Source organism: Heterocephalus glaber, unplaced genomic scaffold (genome assembly GCF_053883595.1).
Source record: "Heterocephalus glaber isolate CG9 unplaced genomic scaffold, H.glaber_assembly_v1.0 deba00001773, whole genome shotgun sequence".
Taxonomy (NCBI): Eukaryota; Metazoa; Chordata; class Mammalia; order Rodentia; family Bathyergidae; genus Heterocephalus; species Heterocephalus glaber.
The window spans coordinates 11,140,071-11,162,921 of record NW_028258463.1 but is presented as its reverse complement, the minus strand read 5'-3'; the positions used below and the strand labels follow the sequence as shown (position 1 = coordinate 11,162,921).

Below are 22,851 nucleotides of genomic sequence, written 5' to 3'. Positions count from 1 at the left end.
AGGCAGAGCTCTGCCGTGCATTCTCACCCCTGTGCATTCTCACTTCTGGAGACAGCGTCTCGCCAAGCTGCCCAGCCTAGGCTTGAACTTGTGATCCTCCTGTCTCAGCCTCCTGAGTAGGTGGGATGACAGTGAGCAGGAGCCTGGCTTCAAAATAGGTTGAGTTTTTTTGACATGGTCTCGCTGCGCAGCCCATGCTGGCCTCAAACTCTTGGCGATCCTCCTGCCTCAGCCTCTCAAGAGCTGGGATCACAAGTGTGACACTGCCGCCAGCTCAGGTTGTGAAATGCAACACACGGAAAGATGCCTTGAGAAAGGTTTGAAATGATAGATTTCCTTCTGGATACCACATGGAATGCACTATTTAATAGTAGCTGCTATCCTAAAAGTGTAGATGAATGCACAGAAATCGAGAGGAACTCTTCAAATGGTGCTCAAAAAAATTTTAAATGTAAACACTAAGAAGTATGCAATATAAAAGTGATAAAACCCAAAAACATAGGCTTTAAAGAGAGATCACCCTGGGAAGAATATTCCCAGCTGTCTCAAAAGAGGGGCTCTAGCTGAGCGTGTTGGCGCACACCTGTCACCCCAGCACTCGGGAGGCTGGGGCAGGAGGATCGCTGAGAGTTTGAGGTCACAGTGAGACCCTGGCTCAAAAAAACCAAGAAAGAAAGGAGAGGAGAGAAAGAAATACAGGTGACCGGCGTTGTTTCCAGTGGGCGGTGACAGCCGGACCCGTCGCTGGCCTGGCTCACTGACCCCCCCTTCTCCACAGGGACTCGGGGGACGTGGCGGCGCTTCGTGGGTAAGTGCAGCCCAGGTGCCTGGCGCCACCCTGTCCGCGCCCCGGGCCCTTGGCCACTTGGTCACCTGGCCACTCTTGCTCCCGACTCAGGTCCCGGAAGTTCAATATCCTGGGCACCAACACAAAGGTGATGAACATGGAGGAGTCCAACAATGGCAGCCTCTCTGCGGAGTTCAAGCACCTGGTGCGTGCGCCGCCGCCCCCCGACCCCCCCCACCCCCGCAAGGGCTCTGAGGGCGGCTGGGACACGTGCTCTCCCTTCCAGACTCTCCGGGAGCAGAGATGTGGGAACGGAGGCCGCGCCAACTGCGACGTGAGTGTGCCAGGGAGCCCGGGGACGGGGACACTGCAAGGTCACTGTCCGGGTGCTGTGCTGTGGGCCGTCCCCGGTGTCGGGACACCATGTATAGGACAGGGGCCCGGTCCCCCGCCGAGTGGCATCCACACCGCACCAGAGAAGAAGCGGCCCTCGAGCAGGCCTCCCGGCCCCCTCCAGCTGGCTGCCTTTTTAGAGACCCGTTTTTCTCATTGAGATGGGACAAAGGCTGAGAAATAAGTCCGAGGTAAACCCTAAAAAACCCAGTCCAAGCATGGCACGGTAGCACATATCTGTAATCTCAGCACTTGAGAGGGTGAGGCAGGAGGATCTCTTGAGAGTTCAAGGCCAGCCGGGGCTACACAGTGAGACTATGTTTCAAAAACAAAACAAAGAAGCCCAAGCTTGCCGTCTTCTTTTTTGTTGGTGGCCAGTGATTCAGATTATTAGATTCTTATTGTCAAGAAAGAAATTAAAAATAGGCACACGTGACCCCAAACTAGTTTTTGATCATTTAAAAAAATTGTGATAAAATAAAATGTACAACAAAAAATAAAATTGTGACGCCCTGGGCTGGGGATGTGGCTCAGTGGCAGAACATTTGCCCAGCCTGTGTGGGCCCTGGGCCCGTCAGGCAGTACAGCAGGAGCAGCCCCAGGACTTAAAAACAGAAATCTTTGCATAAATGCAGCAGCAGACAATTAACAAATGTCACAGTACTCTTTGAGCTCTAGATACAACCCAGACAGGTCTCATCCACACTATGAAGAATTGATACCCCCGCGACAGAGTACTATACAGCCGTGAAAAGTAATACAGGTAGAAACCACAGCCACATGGGTTCATTTCACAGCAAGTGAAATGTGAGCCACAAAGGAGAAGGCATAACGTTCACAGACATTCAAAACTAGGTGACCCAGAATTGTTTAGTGATGCAGATATGTTAGTCATAAGGAAAAGCTGGGGAATGATAAACCCAAAAGAAAGAGGAGTGGTTACTTCCGCAGGAGGAGGGGAAGGCACCTCAGCTCCCTGAAGGTGCCAGGCTGCCCTTGAACCAGGTGGGGGGCGCAATGCAGGGCAGAGCACGTACGCAGCCCAGGTTCTGTCCCCGGCGTGCACGGGAGCGAGGAATGGGAGAGTCCCAGTGGCTTGGCTGGATGGGGCTGTCGGCCTCTGAGTGCCCCTCCCGTGTCGCAGGCCTCCCTGATTGTGACTGAGGAGCTGCACCTGATCACCTTCGAGACCGAGGTCTACCACCAGGGCCTCAAGATCGACCTCGAGGTACGGTGCGGGGGGGCTGCCGGCTATGGGGTTCTGTTTCCAGTAAGTCCGTGGTGTCCCTGCTGGGAATGGAGCCCTGAGTGCACTTGGCTCTTGGCCAGCGGACATGACCCTCCCTCAGTGCTCGAAAGGGCTGACTAACGCTTCGGCGAGAGTCCTAGCAGCCAGTGTTCGGTGTGCAGAGAGGCCTGGCGCTGATAGCCTCCCAGCCTTCTTGCTCTGTAAATTAACACAGACCTGGAGCCAGGCATGGGCCGCACGCCTGTGATCCCAGCACTCGGGAGGCTGAGGCAGGAGGATCACTGCGAGGCCAGCCTGGGCTGCATAGAGAGACCCTGTCTCAAAACAACAAGCAAACAGAAACCAAAAGGAAGGAAGCCCAGTCTTGGATTTCTGAGTCTCATACACAGGAACCGGATCCCAGAGGGAGCTTTGAGCCCAGTGCTGTCCCCGGGCTGCGGTCGGCACTACTCCCTCCGGGTGTCCCAAGTGGCCTGGTGTGACCTGCACCGCGTTCCCTGCCACGCCTGACACAGGCAGCTGGGGACACGGGCACTGACTGGGCCCCACCCACAGACGCACTCGCTTCCTGTCGTGGTGATCTCCAACATCTGCCAGATGCCCAACGCCTGGGCATCCATCCTGTGGTACAACATGCTGACCAACAACCCCAAGGTGAGCCTGTGCCCGCCTGCCTGCCGCCCTCCAGCCGGTCGCCCCTGCCACCCACAGCAGCCGTGTCTCCTTCCTTCCCCGCAGAACGTGAACTTCTTCACCAAGCCCCCGATCGGGACGTGGGACCAGGTGGCCGAGGTGCTGAGCTGGCAGTTCTCCTCCACCACCAAGCGCGGCCTGAGCATCGAGCAGCTGACCACGCTGGCCGAGAAGCTCCTAGGTGCGTGGCTGGGTGTGCCATTGGCATCTGGGACGTTTCCCCTGGCTGCCCCAGGTGGTGTCACAGGTGTGCCACAGCCTCCCATTCTTCAGTGGCCACCGGCTGGTCTGTGGTGTCTTTTTTTTTTAATTGTAGCCCAGGCTGACCTTGAACTCACAGCGCTCCTCCTGCCTCAGCCTCTCTGGTGCTGGGAGGACAGGCATGAGCCACCACACCCGGCTTAGTCTAATTTTCCTCCTCTCAAAAAACAAGTAGAATGTTCTTCATTTACCTCGGCTAGAAATAGCTTTGTCCCGTGCTGCCCTCCAGCCCCGCTGTCACTCGGCAGCGTGTCCCCCGGCCCCAGACCAGCACACAGCTGGGAGCCTCACACGCGACCTCTGCCTGCGACACAACAGCTGGGAGAGGGGTTGGAGGTGTGCATGTGGGATCTGTACACTTGTGCACACTGGCGCGCACACAGCGGTGGCAGCCTTTGAATACACGGAAAACAGTTTGCTCGTGGCCCATCGTATGAGAAATATGTGTTGTGTCTTAGGAAAAAGGAATTTGAAGCCAGCCTGGTGGCGCATGCCTGTGATCTCAGCACTCTGGGAGGCTGAAGCAGGAGGATCAAGAGTTCAAGCCCAGCCTGGGCAACTTAACAGCTTAGCAAGTTCATGTCTCAGAATTTAAAAATAAGGGATGGGAAAAATAAATAAATAAATAAGGGATGGGGATGGAGCTCAGTGCCAAAGCCCTGATTTCCATCCTGAGTGCCACAAAAAGAGGGGACCTTGAGCCAGGCGCAGTGATGCATGCTGGTGATCCCAGCCACTCTGGAGGCTGAGGCAGGAGGGTGAAAGGTCACGGCCAGCCCAGGCAACTTATCGAGACCCTGTCTCAAGATTAAAAATTAGTCTCGATCTAAACTGAAACATTTCCAGTTTGTTCTTCTTTATTTTTTTGGTACCGGGGATTGAATCCACTTTGTTCTTCTTTCCCCTCAGGACCCGGTGTGAACTACTCGGGCTGTCAGATCACGTGGGCAAAGTTCTGCAAGGTAAGCAACCCTGTGGAGCCTTCCTGGGCTGTGGGGACCGGGCTGTGGGGCTGGATGTCGGGACGGTGTCCCTGTCCCTGCAGGAGAACATGGCGGGCAAGGGTTTCTCCTTCTGGGTGTGGCTGGACAACATCATCGACCTGGTGAAGAAGTACATCCTGGCCCTGTGGAATGAGGGGTAGGTGGGTGGGGCCGGGGGCCTGGGCGGGGTGTGGGCGGGGCCTCCTGTGTCCCTGACGCGCGTCCCCCCCAGATACATCATGGGCTTCATCAGCAAGGAGCGGGAGCGCGCCATCCTGAGCACCAAGCCGCCCGGCACCTTCCTGCTGCGCTTCAGCGAGAGCAGCAAGGAGGGTGGCGTCACCTTCACCTGGGTGGAGAAGGACATCAGCGGTGAGCGGCGCCCCCTGCAGGACAGGGCCTGCCTTGGTGCCCCACTCACTCAGCCGGGGCCCAGCCGTGACTGCGGGTCCCCTGGAGGACTGCCTTGGCTGTGCAGCTGGAACTTTAGTCTGCAGCTCCTTCCCTGGCTCTCCTGTTCATACAGCTTATGCAGGTTTATCACTGTCCCTCCCCCAGATGGCTTTGCACAGAGCCAGCCTAGCTGGGTGTGGGCCTGTGATCCCAGCACTCAGGAGGCTGAGGCAGGAGGATCCCTGTGAGTTCAAGGCAGCCTGAGCCTCTCCACAGTGCCTGGCCATACATCTTTCCCCTCGGGGGCAGGAGGAAGCTGCAGTTTTCTCCAAGGTGGCCCAGCCTGGTCCATTATCCTTCCTCCCCGTGTCCCATGACAGGCAAGACCCAGATCCAGTCGGTGGAGCCATACACCAAGCAGCAGCTGAACAACATGTCATTTGCCGAGATCATCATGGGCTATAAGATCATGGATGCCACCAACATCCTGGTGTCCCCACTGGTCTACCTGTACCCTGACATCCCCAAGGAGGAGGCCTTTGGGAAGTACTGCCGGCCCGAGAGCCAGGAGCACCCGGAAGCTGAAACAGGTAGTTGTTGGCTTTCCGTTTCCGGCACTTGATTCTTGGGAAAATGTTGGAAATTGCAGGATCCCGGGAGGGGTTAGACTGGGGAAGGGCTGATAAAACTCAGGGCTGCACTGTTCCTCGAGGGGAGGGCAGGATTGGCCCCCTGTCCCTGTGCCCAGTCTGTGGGGGAAACACATGTGCACACGCACACACACCTGGACCAGAGAAGGCGTGGCCCCTTGGTGGGTGCTGGCAGGCTGGGGCCCTGGCTGGAGTCCAGTGCACCCCGTCCCGGCCCCACCCGCTGGGCAGTGTCCCTGGGGCACAGAAGGCTTCTGGTGGAAAAGGTCTCGGGTGGGCTTGGTGCTGAGTGTGCGGCCGAGCCGGTGAGCCCTTCCCTGCAGCACCGGTCCACGTGATGTGTAGGGCCGTCTGCGTGGCTGCTCCCTTGGCCATCGTCCAGGCCCTCCGTGTGTCCCCCATGCTCGCAGCCCTGGCCCTGCGTGTGTCGCGTGCTGGCGCAGGCCGACTCGCCAGGCACCTCCTCTTCCCACAGGGCTCCTTCAGGGTTTGTCCCAACGCTGTTTCTGTCCCCATGGCCCTGGGGGCAGCACCGCCGCCCCGCTGGTCTCAGGAGGGAGGGCTGGGCTCCTTGGCGCTGCTGCCCCATCCCTCTGTTCTGGCGCTGAGTTCCGCCCTGGCAGGAAGCCTTGCCTCGCGCTTCCTGTCCTGGCCTTATCTTGCCACACACCTTGCTTCAGTTGGGAGATCTGCTTATCTGGCTGCGCAGGCTCTTTGTTCCTGCTTCAGGGGGATAGGGGTGCAAGGGGCCCAGGAGGCGGGTCCCTTCCTTCCGGGCCAGTCCCGGAGGAGGGAGCCCAGTGCCTAGCAAGTCGCCTGCCTGTTGAGGCTCCTGAGCCAGAGGGGGCGGCTCCTGGGGAGGCGCTGTCACGGCTTCCTGTCTGCTCCGTGGCAAGCTGCAGGCGTGTGGTGGCCTGGGTGTTGAAGAGAGGATCTGGCCCGACCCCCTCCCGTCTGCCAGCGTCCCCTGCTCCTGCCGGGCACCTTCACAGCCCTGCAGGGCCGGCGTCAGCCACTTTTCCTCCTCCCTTGTTTCCCCTCTGGCCCCGCATTCTGCTCCTGTCCTGGACAGCGAATCCTTCCCTGTGGAGTCCGGGCCACATGGGTGGACGTGCACCACACACGGGCCCTGCCTCGGGAGTCCCTTCTGCTTCTGGGCCAAGTTGATCTGTTTCTTGGCCCCTGAGGCCTTGGGGGCCCTTCAGCCGGCCACTCATCAGTGTCTGTGGACTGACATCCTGTGCCCTGACTCAGTTTCCCCTGAGGCCCCTGCTAGTGTGGCTGGGCCTCCTAGTGTAGCGTTCACTCTCACACCCGCCTTCCCCTGGCCCTGTGCCCCAGGTGAGGACAAATGGCGGTAAGGCTGCTGCCCTTGTCCTGTACCCAGAGAGGCAGCGCCTGGCCCAGGTTCTCAGCTGCTGAGGGTGCACCTGCACCTGCGCCCTCCCGCCCACCCACCCGAGGGTGTCCTGGATTTGTGCTGCTCACACTGCACTGCAGAGACCCCTTCCCTCGTGGAAAGGCCACTCTCTGTTTTTATTTTTGAAACTTTATTTGGAGACAGAGTCTCACCAAGTCACTTAGTTGCCTAGGCTGGCCTAGGACTCGGCAATCCTCCTGCCTCAGCCTGTCAGAGTGCTGGGACCACAGGAAGGGCGCTTTTGTCTGGTGTGTCTCTCCACCCTGTGACAATGTGACAGGTTCTAGGAGGACAGGAAAGAAAACCCTCAGCGGGGCCCGGGCAGAGCTGTCCGCATGGCCTCCTTGGGCATCCGGGCGGGAACCAGGCCAGGTCTGCACGGGGCCAGAGTGGAGCCTCGAGCGCCCGCACGGTGGAGGGGAAGAGCGAGCACAAGGCCAGGGGGACCAGCGTCTGTGGTGTGTGCAGCTCGGGGAGCAGGAAAGAGCTGCACGACGATCTACCACACCCCCGCAGTAAGCCCCTTGCTCCCCTTCCAGGTGCCGCCCCCTACCTGAAGACCAAGTTCATCTGCGTGACCCCGTAAGTCCCTCCCTGTGTTGCGCGCGCTGAGCCCTCGCCCACCTCCCGGGAGCCGGGTGGTGCTCGGGCAGCCCTGCGCCTCCAGAGCCTGAGCATCTGTTTCCGCAGAGTGGAGCTTGTTGTGCGTGTGCATGCGTGTGTGCGTGTGCGTGTGTGTGCGTGCGTGTCTGGCCCCCTCCTCCACTGTGTCTTGTCAACCCGGGCCCCTGCGCTCCCCATTTCCACAGAACGACCTGCAGCAATACCATTGACCTGCCGATGTCCCCCCGCACTTTAGATTCATTGATGCAGTTTGGAAATAATGGTGAAGGTGCTGAGCCCTCAGCAGGAGGGCAGTTCGGTGAGTATGTGGTGCTGCGTTCAACCCCACCTGGGCCCTCCATCTCCTGGGCATGCGGTCGCGGGTACAGAGCCCAGAGTCACCACCCGCATGGGAGGAGGAGGTTCTGTTTTTGTTTGTTTGTTCACTTTTTTTGAGACAAGGCCTTGCTGTGTACTCCAGGCTGGCCTTGGACTCACTTTGTAGCCCAGGCTGGCCTCAAACTTGCAGCGATTGTCCTGCCTCAGCTTCCCAAGTGGTGGGATGACAGGCGTGCACCACCATGCCCAGCTCCAGAGTGGGTGCTAGAGCTGTACTCCCCAGTAGAAATAGCAGGAAGGTGTAAGGGTAAATTTCCTGGCCCCATTAAATAAAGGAAGAAAAATACTCTGGTCTCAATGTGTGAGAAAAAAATGAATATTTTTCCTTTTTTTCACCAAGTCTTTGTCAAGTGCTGGGCTCTGATGAGCACAGCACACCTTGATTGGCACCAGGGACACTCAGGCCGTCACGGCCCCAGGGGCCAGGCGGCTGTCACAGGGCAGCCTCAGACCCTCCAGCAGCACCAACGCCAGCTTGGGCCAGGGTGGGAGGGAGGGAGCGCCAGTCCTTCCCGGGACTGAGGCCCTGTGGGGAGCAAGGAGCCTGGGTCACTGTGTAGTCCGGGGGCCAGGGGTCCTCCTGCTGACGCGGAAGCCTGGCTTTCTGAGGCCTGCAGGGTGCCCAGCCAGCAGCTGACCGAATTCTGCTCTTCCCCAGAGTCCCTCACGTTTGACATGGAGCTGACCCCGGAGTGCGCTACCTCGCCCATGTGAGGAGCTGAGGATGTACAGCTGCAGGGCCAGGCCTGCCGCCTTCCGTGCCCACCAGCAGCCAAACCCCAGAGCATCTCCCAGCCTTGTGGTTCCAGATTTTTTTTACTCCTTCTGCTATCTCTGAGCATCTGGCGCTTTTTGAAGCAGAGTCGCGGGCAGTGTGTGAGGAGCCCCGAGGTCTGACGGTGGCCGGCGGCAGAGGCGGAGTCTTGAGTCCCTCTTCCCGCACCCACTCCCCTGCTTCTCCGGGTCCCATTAGCCAAGTGCCTCCGGGTGCCAGCGGCTTCCTCCCCACGTCCCCAGCCATGCTGGACCCCACCTGGCGTGTCGGGTTGTGTCCCATGGAAGCCTCGACTTCTAGCCCCAGGGCTCCTTTTGAATTAAAGTAGCTAACTGGTGGCTGCAGCTCCTGCCCGTGTCAGAGGACCTGGGAAAGCTCTCGGCTGTCCTCGGCCAGTACGTGCAGAGGACGGACGGCTCCAGCCCCTGCCCTTGGGGGACCCAGAAGCCGGGCACAGGCTTGGGCTCTGGGCAGGGACAGCTGGAGGGGCCTGAGCTCCCTGGAGCCTGCACCGTGGGCTCCCCCTTAGCGCCTGGCTCTGCTTGGAGCCGCTCTGCGCCCTTGGTCACCTGTCCTCCGTGCCCACGGCCTCCTGCTGGCTGTGTCCTCCCCAAGTCTCACTTTAGGAATCCCAGCCTCAGCGCCTCTGGCGGTGAGGGGTTTGGGCCGCGGGATCCCACCATGTGGCTGCACCCAGGGCTCTGCCCGGCTTCCCGGTGGCTTAGAGGGCCCTTCCTCTTGCCAGCGCAGGGCCATGTCCAGCGCCCAGCGGACAGCCAGTCACTGGGCTCCTGTCACCGCACGCTGGGGACACCTAGCGGTGGGTGGGGGAAGCCAGGCGTGGGGCGACCTGGGACGACAACAAAGCGGCCTCCTGTGGGCTTGTGGAGGCCACTGTTAACACGCAGAGTGGGGAGCGGGCAGCATCCAGGGCTCCGGGCCTGGCCTATGCCGCACGTGGATCTGGTTTGAGCTGAGGGCCACAGAAGTTCCGGGAAGAGCGAGCTCCGCAGGTGCCTGGTTCCCTGCTGTCCCCAGCCGGCCCGGGCCCCATCGCTTCTCCCCTCTGGTGTGTGAGCCGCTGCCCTGGCCGCTGTGTTGGGTTCCAGTGTATACTTCCTAATGTAAAAACTTATATTATTGTGGGGGTTTTTGTATATTGCTGTATCTACTTTAATTTCGAGAAATAAAAGTTATATGGAACCATCCGATGTGCGTCCCGAGCCCCTCCAGCCAGCCCAGCGGGGACGCAGCCGGGAGGCTGGGGGTGGGGGTCCCTTCCCGTCGCTCCCAGGGTGAGGCCACACCCCGTTTATCTCAGCTGCAGCCTCCAGGTGAGGGGCCGGTGGCCGCGGGCGGGGTCAGGTCCTGCAGGGTGTGATAAGCCACGGGCGGGCTGGGGTCCGGACCCCACAGGGCCCTCCCCGCGGTCGGCCCCTTATCACCCTCTGCTCAGTGCGCCAGGCAGGGTGGCAACTCGGGCCAGCCACCCACTTGGGTCCCCGCCCCTCCTCTGCCCAGTGCAGCTGAGCCGAGAGACAGGCAGCAGCTTCCCTGGGAGATGTGAGCAGAGATTAGGCTGCATCTGCTTCTCACCTCCCTGCCTGCTGGGCCCCCCTGCCCCTGGCCCTGCCAACCCACCCTACTGAGGGGGATGCCAGGCTCCGGTGCTGGCCGCCTCCCCCGGGCAGCTGGGTGGCGCCCCCTGCTGGTCTGCCCCACAGCCAGGTCACTTCGTCGCCGGCCTCAACCCCAGCTCCAGGTCAGCTCGAAGTGGAGTGGCCAGGAGAGGCCTGGGCCACAGCCCTGCGGGGCCCGTGGGTCCCTTCCCCCTGCTATCTTGGGCCTGTGAGTCCCCTGCACCTGGCTCCTGGGTCCCCGAGAAGCAGTGACACAGAAGGAGCAGAACTGTCCCAGGCTGAAACAGGCCCCACAGGAAGGAGCCACTCCTGCTCTGGGGTCCCCTCACCCAGGGAGGCCACCAGCAGCTGGCAGCCAGTTTACCCAAAACACATTTTATTAAAAACACTGTTCACACGCAGGTGTGGTCTATGTGCAACATACCGAAGAATCCTTTGGCTCCACTCCCTGCAGAGAAGTCAAAACCTGGGCTCCGATCTGTCGCCGTCAGATCTGACAGCTGTCACTCGGCCTAGGGGCATCGTGGCCTCCGGGACACTGTGCATCTGCCTTTCTCAAAGGCCACACAGACTGAGAGCAGCTTCGCCTCTCTCCTTGGCCATGAGTCCTGAAGCCCCCTTCACTACCTTGGGGACCACCGGGCGCCCCTGGGGCGGTGCAGGGACCCACCGAGCACCGGTGTGTAGTACTTGGAGAAGACCTCATCTTTGGGCCGGTTGGGGAACACATCGACGCGGTAGCTCAGGTCCCCCAGGCAGTCAGCCAGCGAGCAGATGAAGTCCCTCGTGGTGAAGGGCTTGAGGTTCCACAGGGTGCAGTCGGCTGCAGGGTTGGGCTCAGAGTCAGGCCCAGGAGAGGGGACTGGGGGGGGTGGGCGGGGACCCGGGCCAGGACACAAACCCGCCACTCACGAGAGTCAAACTTCCAGGCCATGGTGATGCCGCCGATCATGTCGCTGAAGCACAGCAGGAAGGTCCCGTTAGGCTTGTTGATGAGCAGGTCATGTGCCTGCTGTTTGTTCACGAAGCCCAGGATGGCGCTGCGGGAGGGGCACTGGGGTCACTTTGGGCCACAGCCTCCAGGCCTCACCTGTCATTCCAGTGTGGCTCGTGCTGCCTCTGGAGCACCTCCACTGCCAGAAGGTGTAGCTCCAGCCCGGCAGGTTCTCCTGAGGGTGTGGGGAAACCAAGTCAGGCCTGCTCCCAGCTCCTGCCAGCTCCTTTGCCCCTTCCCCTGGTCCCCAGCAGGCATCTGAGGAGCCTGGAGTAAGCTCACCCCACACATCTAAGGCCCAGGTCCAGGGCCACCCCAGGGTTTTTGTTGTTTGCTGTTTTTGGTCCTGGAGATGGAACCTGGGACCTTGCACTTGCTAGGCAGGTGGCAGAACCACTGAGCTAAATCCCCAGCCTAAGAAGGTCTCATTAAATTGCCCAGGCTGGCTGTGGATGCGTGATCTTCCTGCCTCAGCCTCAAGTGGCTGGGATTACAGGTGTGCACCACCTCGCCCAGCTTGGGAGGGGAGCTATAAAGAGTGATCCAGACTGGCTGGACCTCTAAAGTCATTTCTGCCTCACCTCTTCATCTGAAAGGTGAGGGAAACCGAGGCAGACGGGGCCCATTAACTACAAACTGGCTCAGGCCCTGGTCCCTTCAGTCGCCCTGGCCTGGTGATGCAGCTGCCCCAGCTGCACGTCCTGGGGCTCGGGATCGTCTGTCCCAACCGTTGGGGGTGGAGGCTGTGACCCCAGCCCCGGGCTGGGGAGAGGGGACAGGCCCCTAGTGACCCACACCCTATTGAACTGCGACCAGGACACGGACATGCCGCTTCCGGGGTGGGGGACGCGGCTCAGCCCGACCTGGCCCTACCGCCTCGGGCTCCCACCCCGGGCCACTTCCCATGACGCTCCTCCCGGGGCCAGAGCGGGACAGGGACGCGGCCTCACCAGGACTGCAGCACGTCCAGGCTGCCCTCGGGGGGGCCTCCGTTCCCCGCCAGCTGCTGCCGCCGCTTCCACTGGATCAGCTCGTCGTCCAGGATGACAGTCTGTTGCTTGCGCAGCAGCTGCAGCGTCTTCTGGTGCTTCTCGGCCAGCTCCTGGGGGACACGGCCCTGAGCGCCCTCCTCGCCGCCCGCCCCGCCCCGCCCCGGCCCGGCCCGGCCCAGCCCAGCCCAGCCCGGGTCCACTCACCACGCGGTAGCGCTGCAGCGTCTGCGCCTCGCGCTGCAGCCAGGCCTCCAGCGTCGCCTGTTTCTGCTGCAGGGCTGACTCCCGGCTCAGCCGCTCCTGGGGGCTCAGCTGGGCCAGCTGTGCGAACTGGGCTGGGGGGGGCACCGAGTCACCAGGGGCGCCCAGGGCAGAGGACACGGGGCAGAGCTCTGAGGCAGACCCGAGTGCTGGATGCCGTCCTCGGCCGCTGGGCCTCCTGCAGCCCGGCCCCGAGTCCAAGGCTCCCGCGGGCAGCTGGACTCTGCCACCACCTCCTGGCGGAGCCCTCGGACCTGCTGCTGCCCTGCCCTGCCCTGCCTTCGGTGGCACCTGTGTGCCCAGCTCTGGCCAGGTGAGTCCGGACACTTCGCTAGCTCTCCCCTGCTTCCCTTTCCCCACCTGAGGTCCGGGCTCTGCAGGCCGCTGTGGAGGTTGAATAAGCGAGGACCCAGGAAGTGCTCAGGAGCTGCCTGGTGCACGCTCAGTTCTCCGTGGATTCCTGCTCGGCCCTCTGTCAGCAGCGCAGGAGGCAGGCAGGGACCCTCGCCCGAGTCTCTGTTCCCAACCCGGGAAGCCCGGGCCTCGCTGGCTCCATTGGGGTGGATTCAGAGGGAGGAAGACCTGCCTGACTCAGCCTGTGGCATGGCTCACTGTCACTCTGTTTCAGCCACTGTGCTTGCTGTCTCTGGGGCAGAAAGTGCTGATGGGCAAGTTATGAAGAGAGCTGAAATAGTTACAGAGGAGTTCTAGAAAAAATTTCATCAAAAAGGAGGAACAGAAAAGTAAAAACTGAGAAGGGGCACAAGAGAAGAGAAGTATTAACATGTCAGCCCTCCAGCCAAATGTGTTAAGTACGATGCTAAAGGTTAATGGACAGAACTTCTCAAGTAAAGCAGAGATTGAACAAATCCAAAGGAAGACTCAATAGTACACTTTTAGCCAGGTGTGGTGGCGCCTGCCTGGGACCCCAGCACTCGGGAAGCTGAGGCAGGAGGATCGCCATGAGTTCAAGGCCAGCCAGAACTACACCATTCAAAAAACCCCACTTTCTATAGCATAAATATGTTAAAATGATAATTTATGATCATTTATGCCATGGAAAACGCAGACCCAGAGGCTAGAGTAGCTGTGTTAATACCGCATGACATGGACCTCAACAGTAACAATACGACCTGAGGGCCGGGGATTTAGCTCAGTGGTTCTGCCGACTGCTTGGAAAGCAGAAGGACTTGAGTTCGATCTCCGGTGCCAAAAACAAAAAAACAAAAAAACAATATGACCTGAGATTAAGAAAGACATTTTAGTTTCAAAATATGTAAAGGAGGTATATACAAAATGAATTGCCAGGCCTCTAATCTCAGTGTTCTGGGAGGCTAAGCAGGACTGCAAGGGCAAGCTCAGCCTCAGATACTTATCGAAGCCCTGTCTCAAAGTAGAAAATTTAAAAAGAGGCTGGGTGTAGCTCAGGACAAAACCCTGGGTTCAATCCCTTGTACCACCCCCAAAAATGAGAAGAAAAAAAAAGAATTGAAGTAGACAATTCTATAAGCATCGTAGAGATTTTGAGACCTGTCTTTCAGCAACTGATAAAACAATTAGGAAAAATAATAAAGACCAAGCCCAGTGCTTCTCAAAATGTAGTACAGCGAAGCGCAAGGACCCGAGTTCGATCCCTGGTACCAAAAAAAAAAGAAAAAAAATGTAGCACAGCAAACCCCCGGGCAGTTCCTTAGCCCCTGTGGGGACCCCAAATCAAAACATTTTCCGTAACTTTAAAAGGCCTTTTTTCACCCTAACTACAGATCACTTGGGTGTTTCCAGAGCCCACAGGCTGGTATGGCCGGTGGGAGGACAGGCTGCCATAAGGAGATCCACAAATCCAGGCCAGTGTGGTGAGGGATGGAAGCGGGTATCAGGCCACCCTGGCACTGTGCCGCCGTCACAGTGGACTTCTGCTCAGCCAGAGTGACCACCGAGCCACATCCACATGGCTTTCTATTGTTCAGAGCAGGGTCTCACTAGGTTCCCCGGGCTGGCTTTAAACTTGTGATCCTCCTGCCTCAGCCTCCCGAGTGCTAGGATCACAGGTGTGCGTCACTACGCCCAGCTACGTTGCTTATTTTAGACTCAGCCATTTATTGAATATATCAGATCTTGTCCTTCGTGGTGCGTAAGGCCATCTCTGACGGCCATGGACTTTCCATGTGTGCATGTGTGTGCACGCATGTGTGTTTAGGGTTTCCTCTTCTGTTCCACTGCTCTGTTCGTCTGTCCTTTGCTACACAGCATCTTGTTTAATTCTCATCCTAGCTCTGCACGAGACCCATTTTACGGCAGAGGAAATTGATGGCGCTGGGATTGGAAATCAGTGGTAGGGCCCTGGGTTCGATCCCTAGTGCCAACAAAGACAGCAGCGAAAAAGAAGAGAAGAAGGTCTGGGTATGGTGCTACCCACTCATCATCCCTGCTACTTGGGAGGCTGAGGCAGGAGGATCGCAAGTTTGAGGCCAGCTTCAGCAACTTAACGAGACTCTTGTTTCAAAATAAAAAGTACTTTTGAAAAGGGCTGAGGATGTAGCTCAGGAATACAGCGCCTGCTCAGCACGCTGGGGCCCTGGGTTTCACTGCCAGTACTGAGGAAAAGGAAAAGAAGAAAAGAGCCTCCGAGAGCCATCACCTGCTGGAGCCCCGCAGCTGGTAAACGGCAGTGACGGGCCGGGCGGCCCCTAAGCCCTGGCCTACCGGGCGTTTCTCTCGTTTCCCTGCACCAGCGCTTTACAAATCCACTGTCACGCTGGGGAGAAAGGCAGGGACAGGCCCGGTGCCCACGCCGGCGGCCTCCCGGACCAGCCTCTGCTGGCTGTGCAGGATGTGCCGGGTGCAGCGCCCCAGCTCCAGGGGGCGGTGGCCGCAGGCGTTCCGAGAGAGCAGCGCGCAGCACCCTCAGCCCCCGCGCCCGCCCTTGTCCTCGGCCGGCCGCCTCAGCTGCCCGCTGCCCTTGCTCTCCGGAAGCCGTTCATTCCCGACGCCCCCTCTCCCTCTCATCCTCCACGCCCGCACGGGAGAGGCTGCTGGCTTTCTGGACCTCCCTGCAGCCTCTTGTCCCAGCCCGTCCCTCTGGCGATGCGGTGCTGCTCAGGAGGAGCCCCGGGCAGATGGGGGGTGTCTGCTGGTCCCTCCCCTGCCTCCCGGTCGTGGGCTCCTCCTGCCTCAGCCTCCCGAGTGCCGAGATGACACGGGGGCCACAGCTGGCTCTTCCCCTCATCTGCAGAATCCACTGCTCAGCCTCCCGGGAAGGGCTCCTGGCTGAGTCTACCGCGTCCCTGCGCCTGACCCCTCCTGGGTGGTCCTGGGTCTTCCCCCGCACCTCCCACGCCCCGCCTCGGACTTCAACATGACACAGGGGCGGGGGAAGTTGGAGGGAAGGTCACAGGGTGAGTCAGGGCCGGGGGCTGCAGGAGGCCGCAGCACCCGCAGGTGCGTGGCGCACTGGCCCAGCCTGATCTTCAGCAGGCAGCCGTCCTCCCCGCCTGGTGCTCCGCCTTCTCCCGCAGCTCCCGCAGCAGGCCCTCCCGGAGCTGGCGGCCTCGGCGAGGTCCTGGGGGCTGTCTACAGCGATGGCACGCCTGGGGACAGGCGGGGACAGAGGCCTGCATGTGCGGCCTCCTTGGGGGAGGAGGTCGGCACCCCAGGCGGCTCGGGGAGGTGACCGGGACCTGCAGGCCCCACCAGACCCGTGCAGACCGGGCTGGCGCACCAGTGCCAGCGTCCGGAACCTTCTCTGTCCCCTTCCCGTCGCCTTTTGCGGGGACAACGCCCCTTCCACACGGAGCACAGGGGAGGCTGGGCCTGGGGACACCTCCCAGGCCTGGCTCTCTATTCACTGGGACAGGTAGTGGCGCGCCTCGGCGGGGAAGTGCTGGCCGTACAAGGCTTGCAACTGGCGCAGGGCGTCCCCCTGCAGCTGCTGGTCGAGGATCCAGCCCGCGTGGTCACGGGGTGGGGGTGGGGGGCGACAGCCCTGAGTGTCCGCCACCGGGGAGGGCCTGGGTCAGGTGAGGGGGGCCGAGTGGGCGGCAGGCGGCTCCCTGGGGGCTTCCTGGCGAGGGGCGGACAGAAGCCAAAGGGAAACTGGCGGAGGAGAGGCCGGCGGAGGGCGCAGCCCACATGGGCAGCAGCTGTGGCCGCTCCCCAGCGGCCGTGGCCCTGGGCACCAGGTGGCCGCCGCGAGGGACGGGTGGGGCGAGGCCCTCCCGGGCGGGGTCTGTCCCACGGACGGCACCCTCTCCACCAGGGCCCCGCCCCGAGTCCCCGCGCCTGTCCCTGAGTCCTAGTGCCCATTCCCGGCCCTGTCCCCGGCCCCCTGCCGCGTCTCCTGCCCCGGGCTCCCGCACCGGCCCCCGCCTCCCTGGCCTGCGCCTCTGCCCCGCCCCCTGCGCCTGCGCCACGCACCTGGGTCCCTGCCCGCTCCTCGCTGGCTCTGCTCCTACAGGAAGAGCGAGCCCCGCGATTTCCTCCGAGCTCAGCTGCCTCCGCCAGCCAAACAGCGCGCGCGCCGCCCTGGGGCGCAGCTCCCGGCGGGGCGGGGCGGGGCCGTGCGGGTCCCAGAGTCCCCGCCCGCCCGGGCACGAGCCAGCGGGGCGAGGCTGGGGTGCTCCTGTGTGAGCAGGGAGCAGGCAGGGGGACAGCGGGAGGTGCTGCCCAGCTCCGCCCGCGGATATTAAAAAGCGAGTGTGGGAGCCGGGCTCGAAGGTGCACGCCTTCAACCTCAGCACGAGGGGAGGCTGAGGCGGGAGGATCTCAAATTCAAGTCCTGCCTGGGCAACTTAACAAGACAGTGTCAACAACAACAAAAAGGAGCTGGGGACACAACTCAGTGGCAGCACACCTGTGGGTTTGTTTGATCTCCAGCACCAAAAGAAAAGTGTGTGTGAGTGTGAGTTGAGTGCGGTCCTGCGGGCTGGGGCCACGGCTCTGGTGACCTCAGAGGTGCACTGTGGGAGGGGAAGGCCTGGGGATCCCAGAGCCCCCGAAGCACCCCGCCTGCCAGCCTCTGCCTTGAGCCCCGCTGGGTGGGTCCCGGACAGGGGCTGGGCCAGGCCACCGGCCCCTCCTCTCCCCTTTGCCCGGCTCGCCTCCCAGGGCCTCTCCTGGCAGCTGGCACGGGCGGCGGCAGACAGGGCCAGGGGCGCAGCACGGCCCGGGTCCAGGGGAGCCCCCTCTGCCCACTCCCGGCCCCAGCTGCCCTTTCCTCCTCATTCCTCACCGCAACACCCTTCCCCTCGCCACAGCCTCCTGGGTTTCACTCTCTTTACTTCAGGGGAAAAACGCAGCTTTCCCGTAGAAGTTGAAATGTCTGGGTTCCCCGCCCTGTGGTGGTCACAGTGGCAGCAGCAGGACCACGGGGAAGGAATTGAAAACACCCAGGGCTCGGAGGGTTTGGGGAAAGCTTTCTTTCCAGATGGGTGGCAGGGCGGGGCACCCGGGAAAAGGGACCTCAGGCCCCACTGCCCCTTCCCCCCACTGTGTTTGGGGGTGTCTGCCCGGGCTGGGGTCCCCCCCAGTGAGAGTCAGTATCAGAGCTGGAGGAAAGGTCCGGGGTGGGGAGGTGGCCTGCCCCTGGCAGAGCTAAGCCGCGGAGCCCCGCTGGCCGGGCGGGCGGGGTGGGTGAGGACCCCAGGAGCCCGAGCTGGTGCCAGGAGCAGAACTGCAGATGCCAGGCTGAGGGGCTGGGGGTCTCCATCACTGTCCCCATGACCACCCGCGCCATCTTGGTCTGAGGGCCTCGAACCCTGGGGCCCCCCAAACCCTGGCCCCCTCTTGCCTGGTTCTCTTCCTCTTTGCCCCGACTCTGCCTGGGTCTCTCCCCCTCTCCGTCTCTCTCCTCCCTGGAGATTTGGGCCTCGGGGACCCTCAGACCCTCTCCAAGAGGGGCCCGGGCCACCAGGCAGTGAGGCACGGGAGGCTCTGGGTGCCACAGCTCCCCGGAAACGCCGAACTGGGGTTTCTTTCTGCTTTCAGTCCCTTGGCTTGGTCACAAAGCACCCTGGTGGTTTTAGGGGACTGGGCTAGAAAGGAGAAACAGCTTGGGGTTCGGAAAGACCAGACCGTGTGGGCTCCGGACAGAGCTGGAGTTAGAGGGGGCTCCTTGTCCCCGCGCCCTGCACCCCAGCTGCAGCTCATGTGGGCTGGAGAGAGGAGGGGCTCAGGAGCCCCCAGGAACCTGGGCCCCCACAGAGGGCCGGCCGTGTCCGTCACCAGCATGCTGCTGAATCCGGCACGGCTGGCAGGGGCTCCAGCTGCCCCGGAATGAGACCCGGCCCAGCCTGCTCCTGATGCCCGGCCTGGGTCCCCCAAGCTGAGCACCTCAGCACGGCACCCTCGCTGTGCCGATGGCAGTGGGCACCCGGCCTTGGGAGCAGGGGGGCCCCGCCAGGGGTCAGACGGGGTCACCGCGGGCTGGTGGTCCCTGGGGTGGAGGGTGGTGCTCAGGTCGCTTCCTCAGGCTGAGTTGCTGCTGCCCGGGGGGGACGCAGCAGGGGTGAGTGTCCCTGAAGTCCCCATGCCGGGCAGAGGGCACGGGACACCCCGGGGCGCCGAACATCCCGCTCCCTCCCTGCCCTGCTGGGACTTCTGCCCCACTCCAGGCCCTGCCCGAGCTCCAGCGTCCCTGCCAGACTGGGCCCACAGCCAGGACCAGCTGTCCTTGTCCCTGAGGACAGAGGGGACCTGGGCGTAGGTGAGGAGCTCGGTGCGAAAGTTGGGTGCTGTGGGGTCGGGTGAAGCCCTCCTGCCTCAGCCCGCTTTACCCCACTGCTCTTCTTCAGGGAAGCCAGTTTACAGTGAAGCCATCGAAGAACACAAGGCGCCACGGAGGCCGGAGGCCGGTCCCGTTTCTGGGAAACCGGCGCTGGGAGGAGGGCCGGGACCTGGATGGGCGGATCTGCCTCCTGTGCCTGCCCTGTGCCCACCTGGCCAGGCTGAGGCTGGCTGGGCCTTCTCTCTGCCCTCGGGAGGAAGAGACAGGTCCGGCCCTGAGTATCCCCAGTGCTCCCGGGGGGCGAGGAGTGGGCACCGCGGCCTGGCCACAGCCTGGGCCTTGGCCGCTGGAATTCGCACCTGGGCCGGATAGCTATCGGCCCCTCTTCCCGGTGGGTTCCTCTGCCTTCCAGCCTAACAAGAGCCTCTTTGTGCCCGGCTTCCCTCCATGCCAGCCTGGGGCGCTTCCTCCCTGCCACCTCCACTCCCATCACCCCTCGCTTCTTTTATTTTCTATATAGTTTTGAACTTTTTATTAGTCCACATTTGCAATACACAGGGAGCTGGTACACGGACGTAATGCATCTCGCTCTTTCTGTCTTCCTCCATCTCCTGCACCCTTCCCACTGCAAAGATCTGTCTCCCTGTTTCTTATCATCTGTCCTTTATTCTGTTCTTTTTTTTTTGGTACCGGGGATCGAACTTGGGACCTTGTGCTTGCGAGGCAGGCGGTGGAACCACTAAGCTAAATCCCTGACCCTTATTCTGTCCTATTCTGTTCTTTATTTGTACTTTGGGGTTCTCATATAAGAGAAGCCATGCCACACTGAAGCTCGTGTGTCTGGTTTATTTCCATGAACACTACGGTCTCAAGGTGTGTCCATTTTCCTACAGGGGGCTCCAGGTCACCCTTCTTTGTGGCAGAGTAGTACTCCACGGTGTATAGACACCACTCTCTTCATCCAGCAAACGGGGCAAGAAGTCAGGATGCAAACCTAGCCTGTGCTCCTCACCCCACCTGCTTGGAGTCCCACTCCGCCTGGGCCACTGGCGATCCTCATCAAGCTGAAGGAGGACCCCTGTCATCCCAGCACTTGGGAGGGTGAGGCAGGAGGATCATGAGCTCCAGGCCAGACTGGGCTCCATAGCCTTGTCTCAGTTACAAAATAAAAGACTCAGTCCCAAGGGCCAGGGATGTAGCTCAGTGGTGCCGTGCCTGCCACGAAAACTCAAGGTCCTGAGTTTGATCCCCAGTACCAAAAAAAAAAAAAGACTCAGACTCAGAGCCTGGCACACAGTGGTCTGGGTGGAGCTTGGGTGGCCCCAGCCCTGGTTACCTCTTCGTAGGATCCCGGAGGAGCCCTTAGCAGGTGCCCATGGGGGCATCGCCCCACCCACCACACCCGGAACGCTGGGGTCCCTCGGATCTGCTCTGTGTTCTCACCCTGCCCTGCACACCAGGCGCGGTGGTCCTGCTTCTCTCGTGCCAGCCCCGTCCTCCCACGAGGCATGGCGTCGCCTCAGGACTGCAGGTGGAGCGGGCACAGTGACCGGGTGCCAGAGCCAGGCGAGGCCGCTCCTCAGCACTGGCTGTAAGGGACCCCAACAGGTGGGGCCCGGAGCACCTGCGGGTGGCAGGTCCTGCAGGGACCTGTATAGTGTGCATAGCTTCCTGCCCAGCATAGGGGGAGCGGGAGGGAAAATGCACTTTTATGAGCTCGCTCGCCAGGTGCAGGGAGCATCTCTAGCTCCCTTTCTCTGCTTTTCTATTTTCTTTCCATCTTTTGAGTCAGGGTCTCTCTATGAATTCCAGGCTGGCCTTCAACTCACTATGTCACCCAGGCTGGCCTGGAACTCACGGAGATCCTCCTGCCTCAGCCTCTTGAGTGTTGGGATAGGCGTGCACCACCACGCCTGGCTCACTGTCTACTTTTTCTTTGTAAAAACTGTGTGTTACCAGTGTTGTCACAGGTAACAGTGCCAGACTGGTAAGATTTGAAAGGACAGATGAGGAGCAGTGAGCCTCTCCCTCTTCCTGTCCCCATGTCCCTTGTGGGGGGACCCTTGCCGTCACTGGGGCCGTGTGTGCAGCCCCAGACACAATGGTGACTCGAACTCGAGGGGAAACTGAGGCCGTGGTCGCACAGCGGCAGGCTGGCAGGGCCGGTTTGCAAGCAGGGCTGACTGCACCCCTCAGCTCTACCCACCCTTGGAGTCCCCTCCAAAGTGCCCGCTGAGCTGTCCCAGCCCTACGTGTCCCTGGCCTCCTGCCCAGGGCTCCAGGGCCCTGCACTGGCAGAGTCCCCTGTGGAAGAAGGGAGGATCCTGAGGGTGCCCTTCCTAGCTAATGTGCAGCAGGTGGCCCCTGGGGACAGCCGATTCCCAGGATCCAGAGGGGCTGGAGAGGGAAGCCCCCGGAGCTGGCCCTGGTTTCCATTGTGTTCCTGGGAGGAGGCCTCCTGAGCTCCCCGGTGGGCAGGGGCGAGGAAACATGGACACCTGTGCTCCAGTGTCCTGGGCTCACTGCTGAGAAGGAGGGAGGGAGGCCCCAGCAGTCTAGGCTGCAGTAGGCAGGTGGGCTCTTCTCTCCAGCCTCCGCTGTCCTGGGTGGACAGAGGACTGTCCTCTGCTTGATTTTCTGGGTCCTAGCTTCCAGTTCAGTTTCTTTTTTATTTCTTTTTGAGACAGGGTCTCGCTCGGTGGCTGGCCTTGAACTCACTCTGTACTTCAAGTTGGCCTCGATCAACGAGATCCTCCTGCCTCAGCCTCCCCAGTGGTTGGATGATTTTGTCCATCACTGCACCGAGTTTCTATTTGGTTGTTTTCCAGCACTCCTGTGTTGTGTTTCAGGCTGATGTCTTCTCAATTTAGGGGACTGGGCCTGGGCACTGGGCAGGAGGTAGGCGTGGGACCATCCCTCCTGCCCCAGGGGACAGTTTTGTGCTTTGCTGAGGTGGCACAGAGCACTCTGCCTTTCTGTCTGTGCCGCCCGCTGGCCAGGTCTAGATGGTACCTGCCAATCAGCCAGCGATGTGCTGGGTTTTGCAAGCATCCAGTGGCACGCCTGCTCCACCCCAGGCATCTACACTGGCAGCTGTGGTGCTTCGTGGAGCTGCCTTAGGAGCTGGATCAGACCCTACTCAATCCTTCCTTTTCAGGGTGGTACTGGTGACCCTGCCCAGGGGTGTTCTACCCCTCAGATACATGCCCTGCCATCTGCATTTTTGAGACAGTTTTGCTAAGTAGCCCAGACTTGGCTCAAACATGCAATCCTGCCTCAGCCTCCAGAGTAAGCTCTTGGTCAGTAACAGGTAATAGCAATATAGTGCTTCATAGTGTTTTGTTCTGTTTTTGAGGCAGGGTCTTGCTATGTGGTAGTTCAGCCTAGTGATGCACTTACTGTGTAGCCCCTGCTGGCCTTAAATCTGTGGTGATCCTCCTGCCTCAGCCTCCCTAATCTTGCTGGGATTACAAGGGTGCACCACCACACTCAGGCATCATGAGGTAGAAACTATCCTGTACGTTAACAAATGTGGCGATGGAGGCAGAAGAGTTCAAGGCCACACTGCAGGAGAGGAGTCCGCTTTTAGACGCCCCGCTCTTACTAGGGGCGCAGTTCCTGCAGTGTCCCTTCCAGA

The 22,851-nt window shown here is 60.7% G+C and overlaps 2 protein-coding genes across 5 annotated transcripts in view; one reads left to right on the top strand and one right to left on the bottom strand.

Moving 5' to 3' along the window:
- Positions 1-9,814, top strand: part of Stat3 (signal transducer and activator of transcription 3) — a 32,570-nt gene extending 22,756 nt beyond the window's left edge. Inside the window, exons 12-24 of one of the 4 annotated variants that reach the window (XM_021240381.2) lie at positions 779-808; positions 899-992; positions 1,074-1,121; positions 2,325-2,408; positions 2,985-3,083; positions 3,168-3,303; positions 4,293-4,345; positions 4,429-4,523; positions 4,599-4,738; positions 5,140-5,352; positions 7,369-7,411; positions 7,689-7,751; positions 8,490-9,814. In XM_021240381.2, the coding sequence (XP_021096040.1) occupies positions 779-808; positions 899-992; positions 1,074-1,121; positions 2,325-2,408; positions 2,985-3,083; positions 3,168-3,303; positions 4,293-4,345; positions 4,429-4,523; positions 4,599-4,738; positions 5,140-5,352; positions 7,369-7,411; positions 7,689-7,713 (1,060 nt within the window). In that variant the 3' untranslated portion in view covers positions 7,714-7,751; positions 8,490-9,814. Of the gene's footprint in view, positions 1-778; positions 809-898; positions 993-1,073; positions 1,122-2,324; positions 2,409-2,984; positions 3,084-3,167; positions 3,304-4,292; positions 4,346-4,428; positions 4,524-4,598; positions 4,739-5,139; positions 5,353-7,368; positions 7,412-7,638; positions 7,752-8,489 lie in introns of all 4 variants that reach the window. The other 3 variants (XM_021240382.2, XM_021240380.2, XM_004859339.3) reach the window with 3 other exon arrangements.
- Positions 9,815-10,605: 791 nt separating this feature from the next.
- On the bottom strand, positions 10,606-13,098 carry LOC101723770 (signal transducer and activator of transcription 5A). Its single transcript, XM_087202219.1, has 5 exons — positions 13,080-13,098; positions 12,437-12,912; positions 12,191-12,342; positions 11,159-11,286; positions 10,606-11,069 (listed from the first exon to the last, which is right to left on the bottom strand). Exons 1-5 carry the CDS (start codon positions 13,096-13,098, stop codon positions 10,870-10,872), a joined length of 975 nt encoding a protein of 324 aa, XP_087058345.1. The 3' UTR covers positions 10,606-10,869.
- Positions 13,099-22,851: the final 9,753 nt, after the last annotated feature.

Excerpts from the sequence above, each read along its gene's own strand:
- LOC101723770 (XM_087202219.1), bottom strand. Across the intron at positions 12,343-12,436 it reads CGCTGCAGCGCTACCGCGTG|GAGCTGGCCGAGAAGCACCA; the intron begins GTGAGTGGACCC and ends CGTGTCCCCCAG. Across the intron at positions 11,287-12,190 it reads CTGGACGTGCTGCAGTCCTG|CGCCATCCTGGGCTTCGTGA; the intron begins GTGAGGCCGCGT and ends CCCCTCCCGCAG.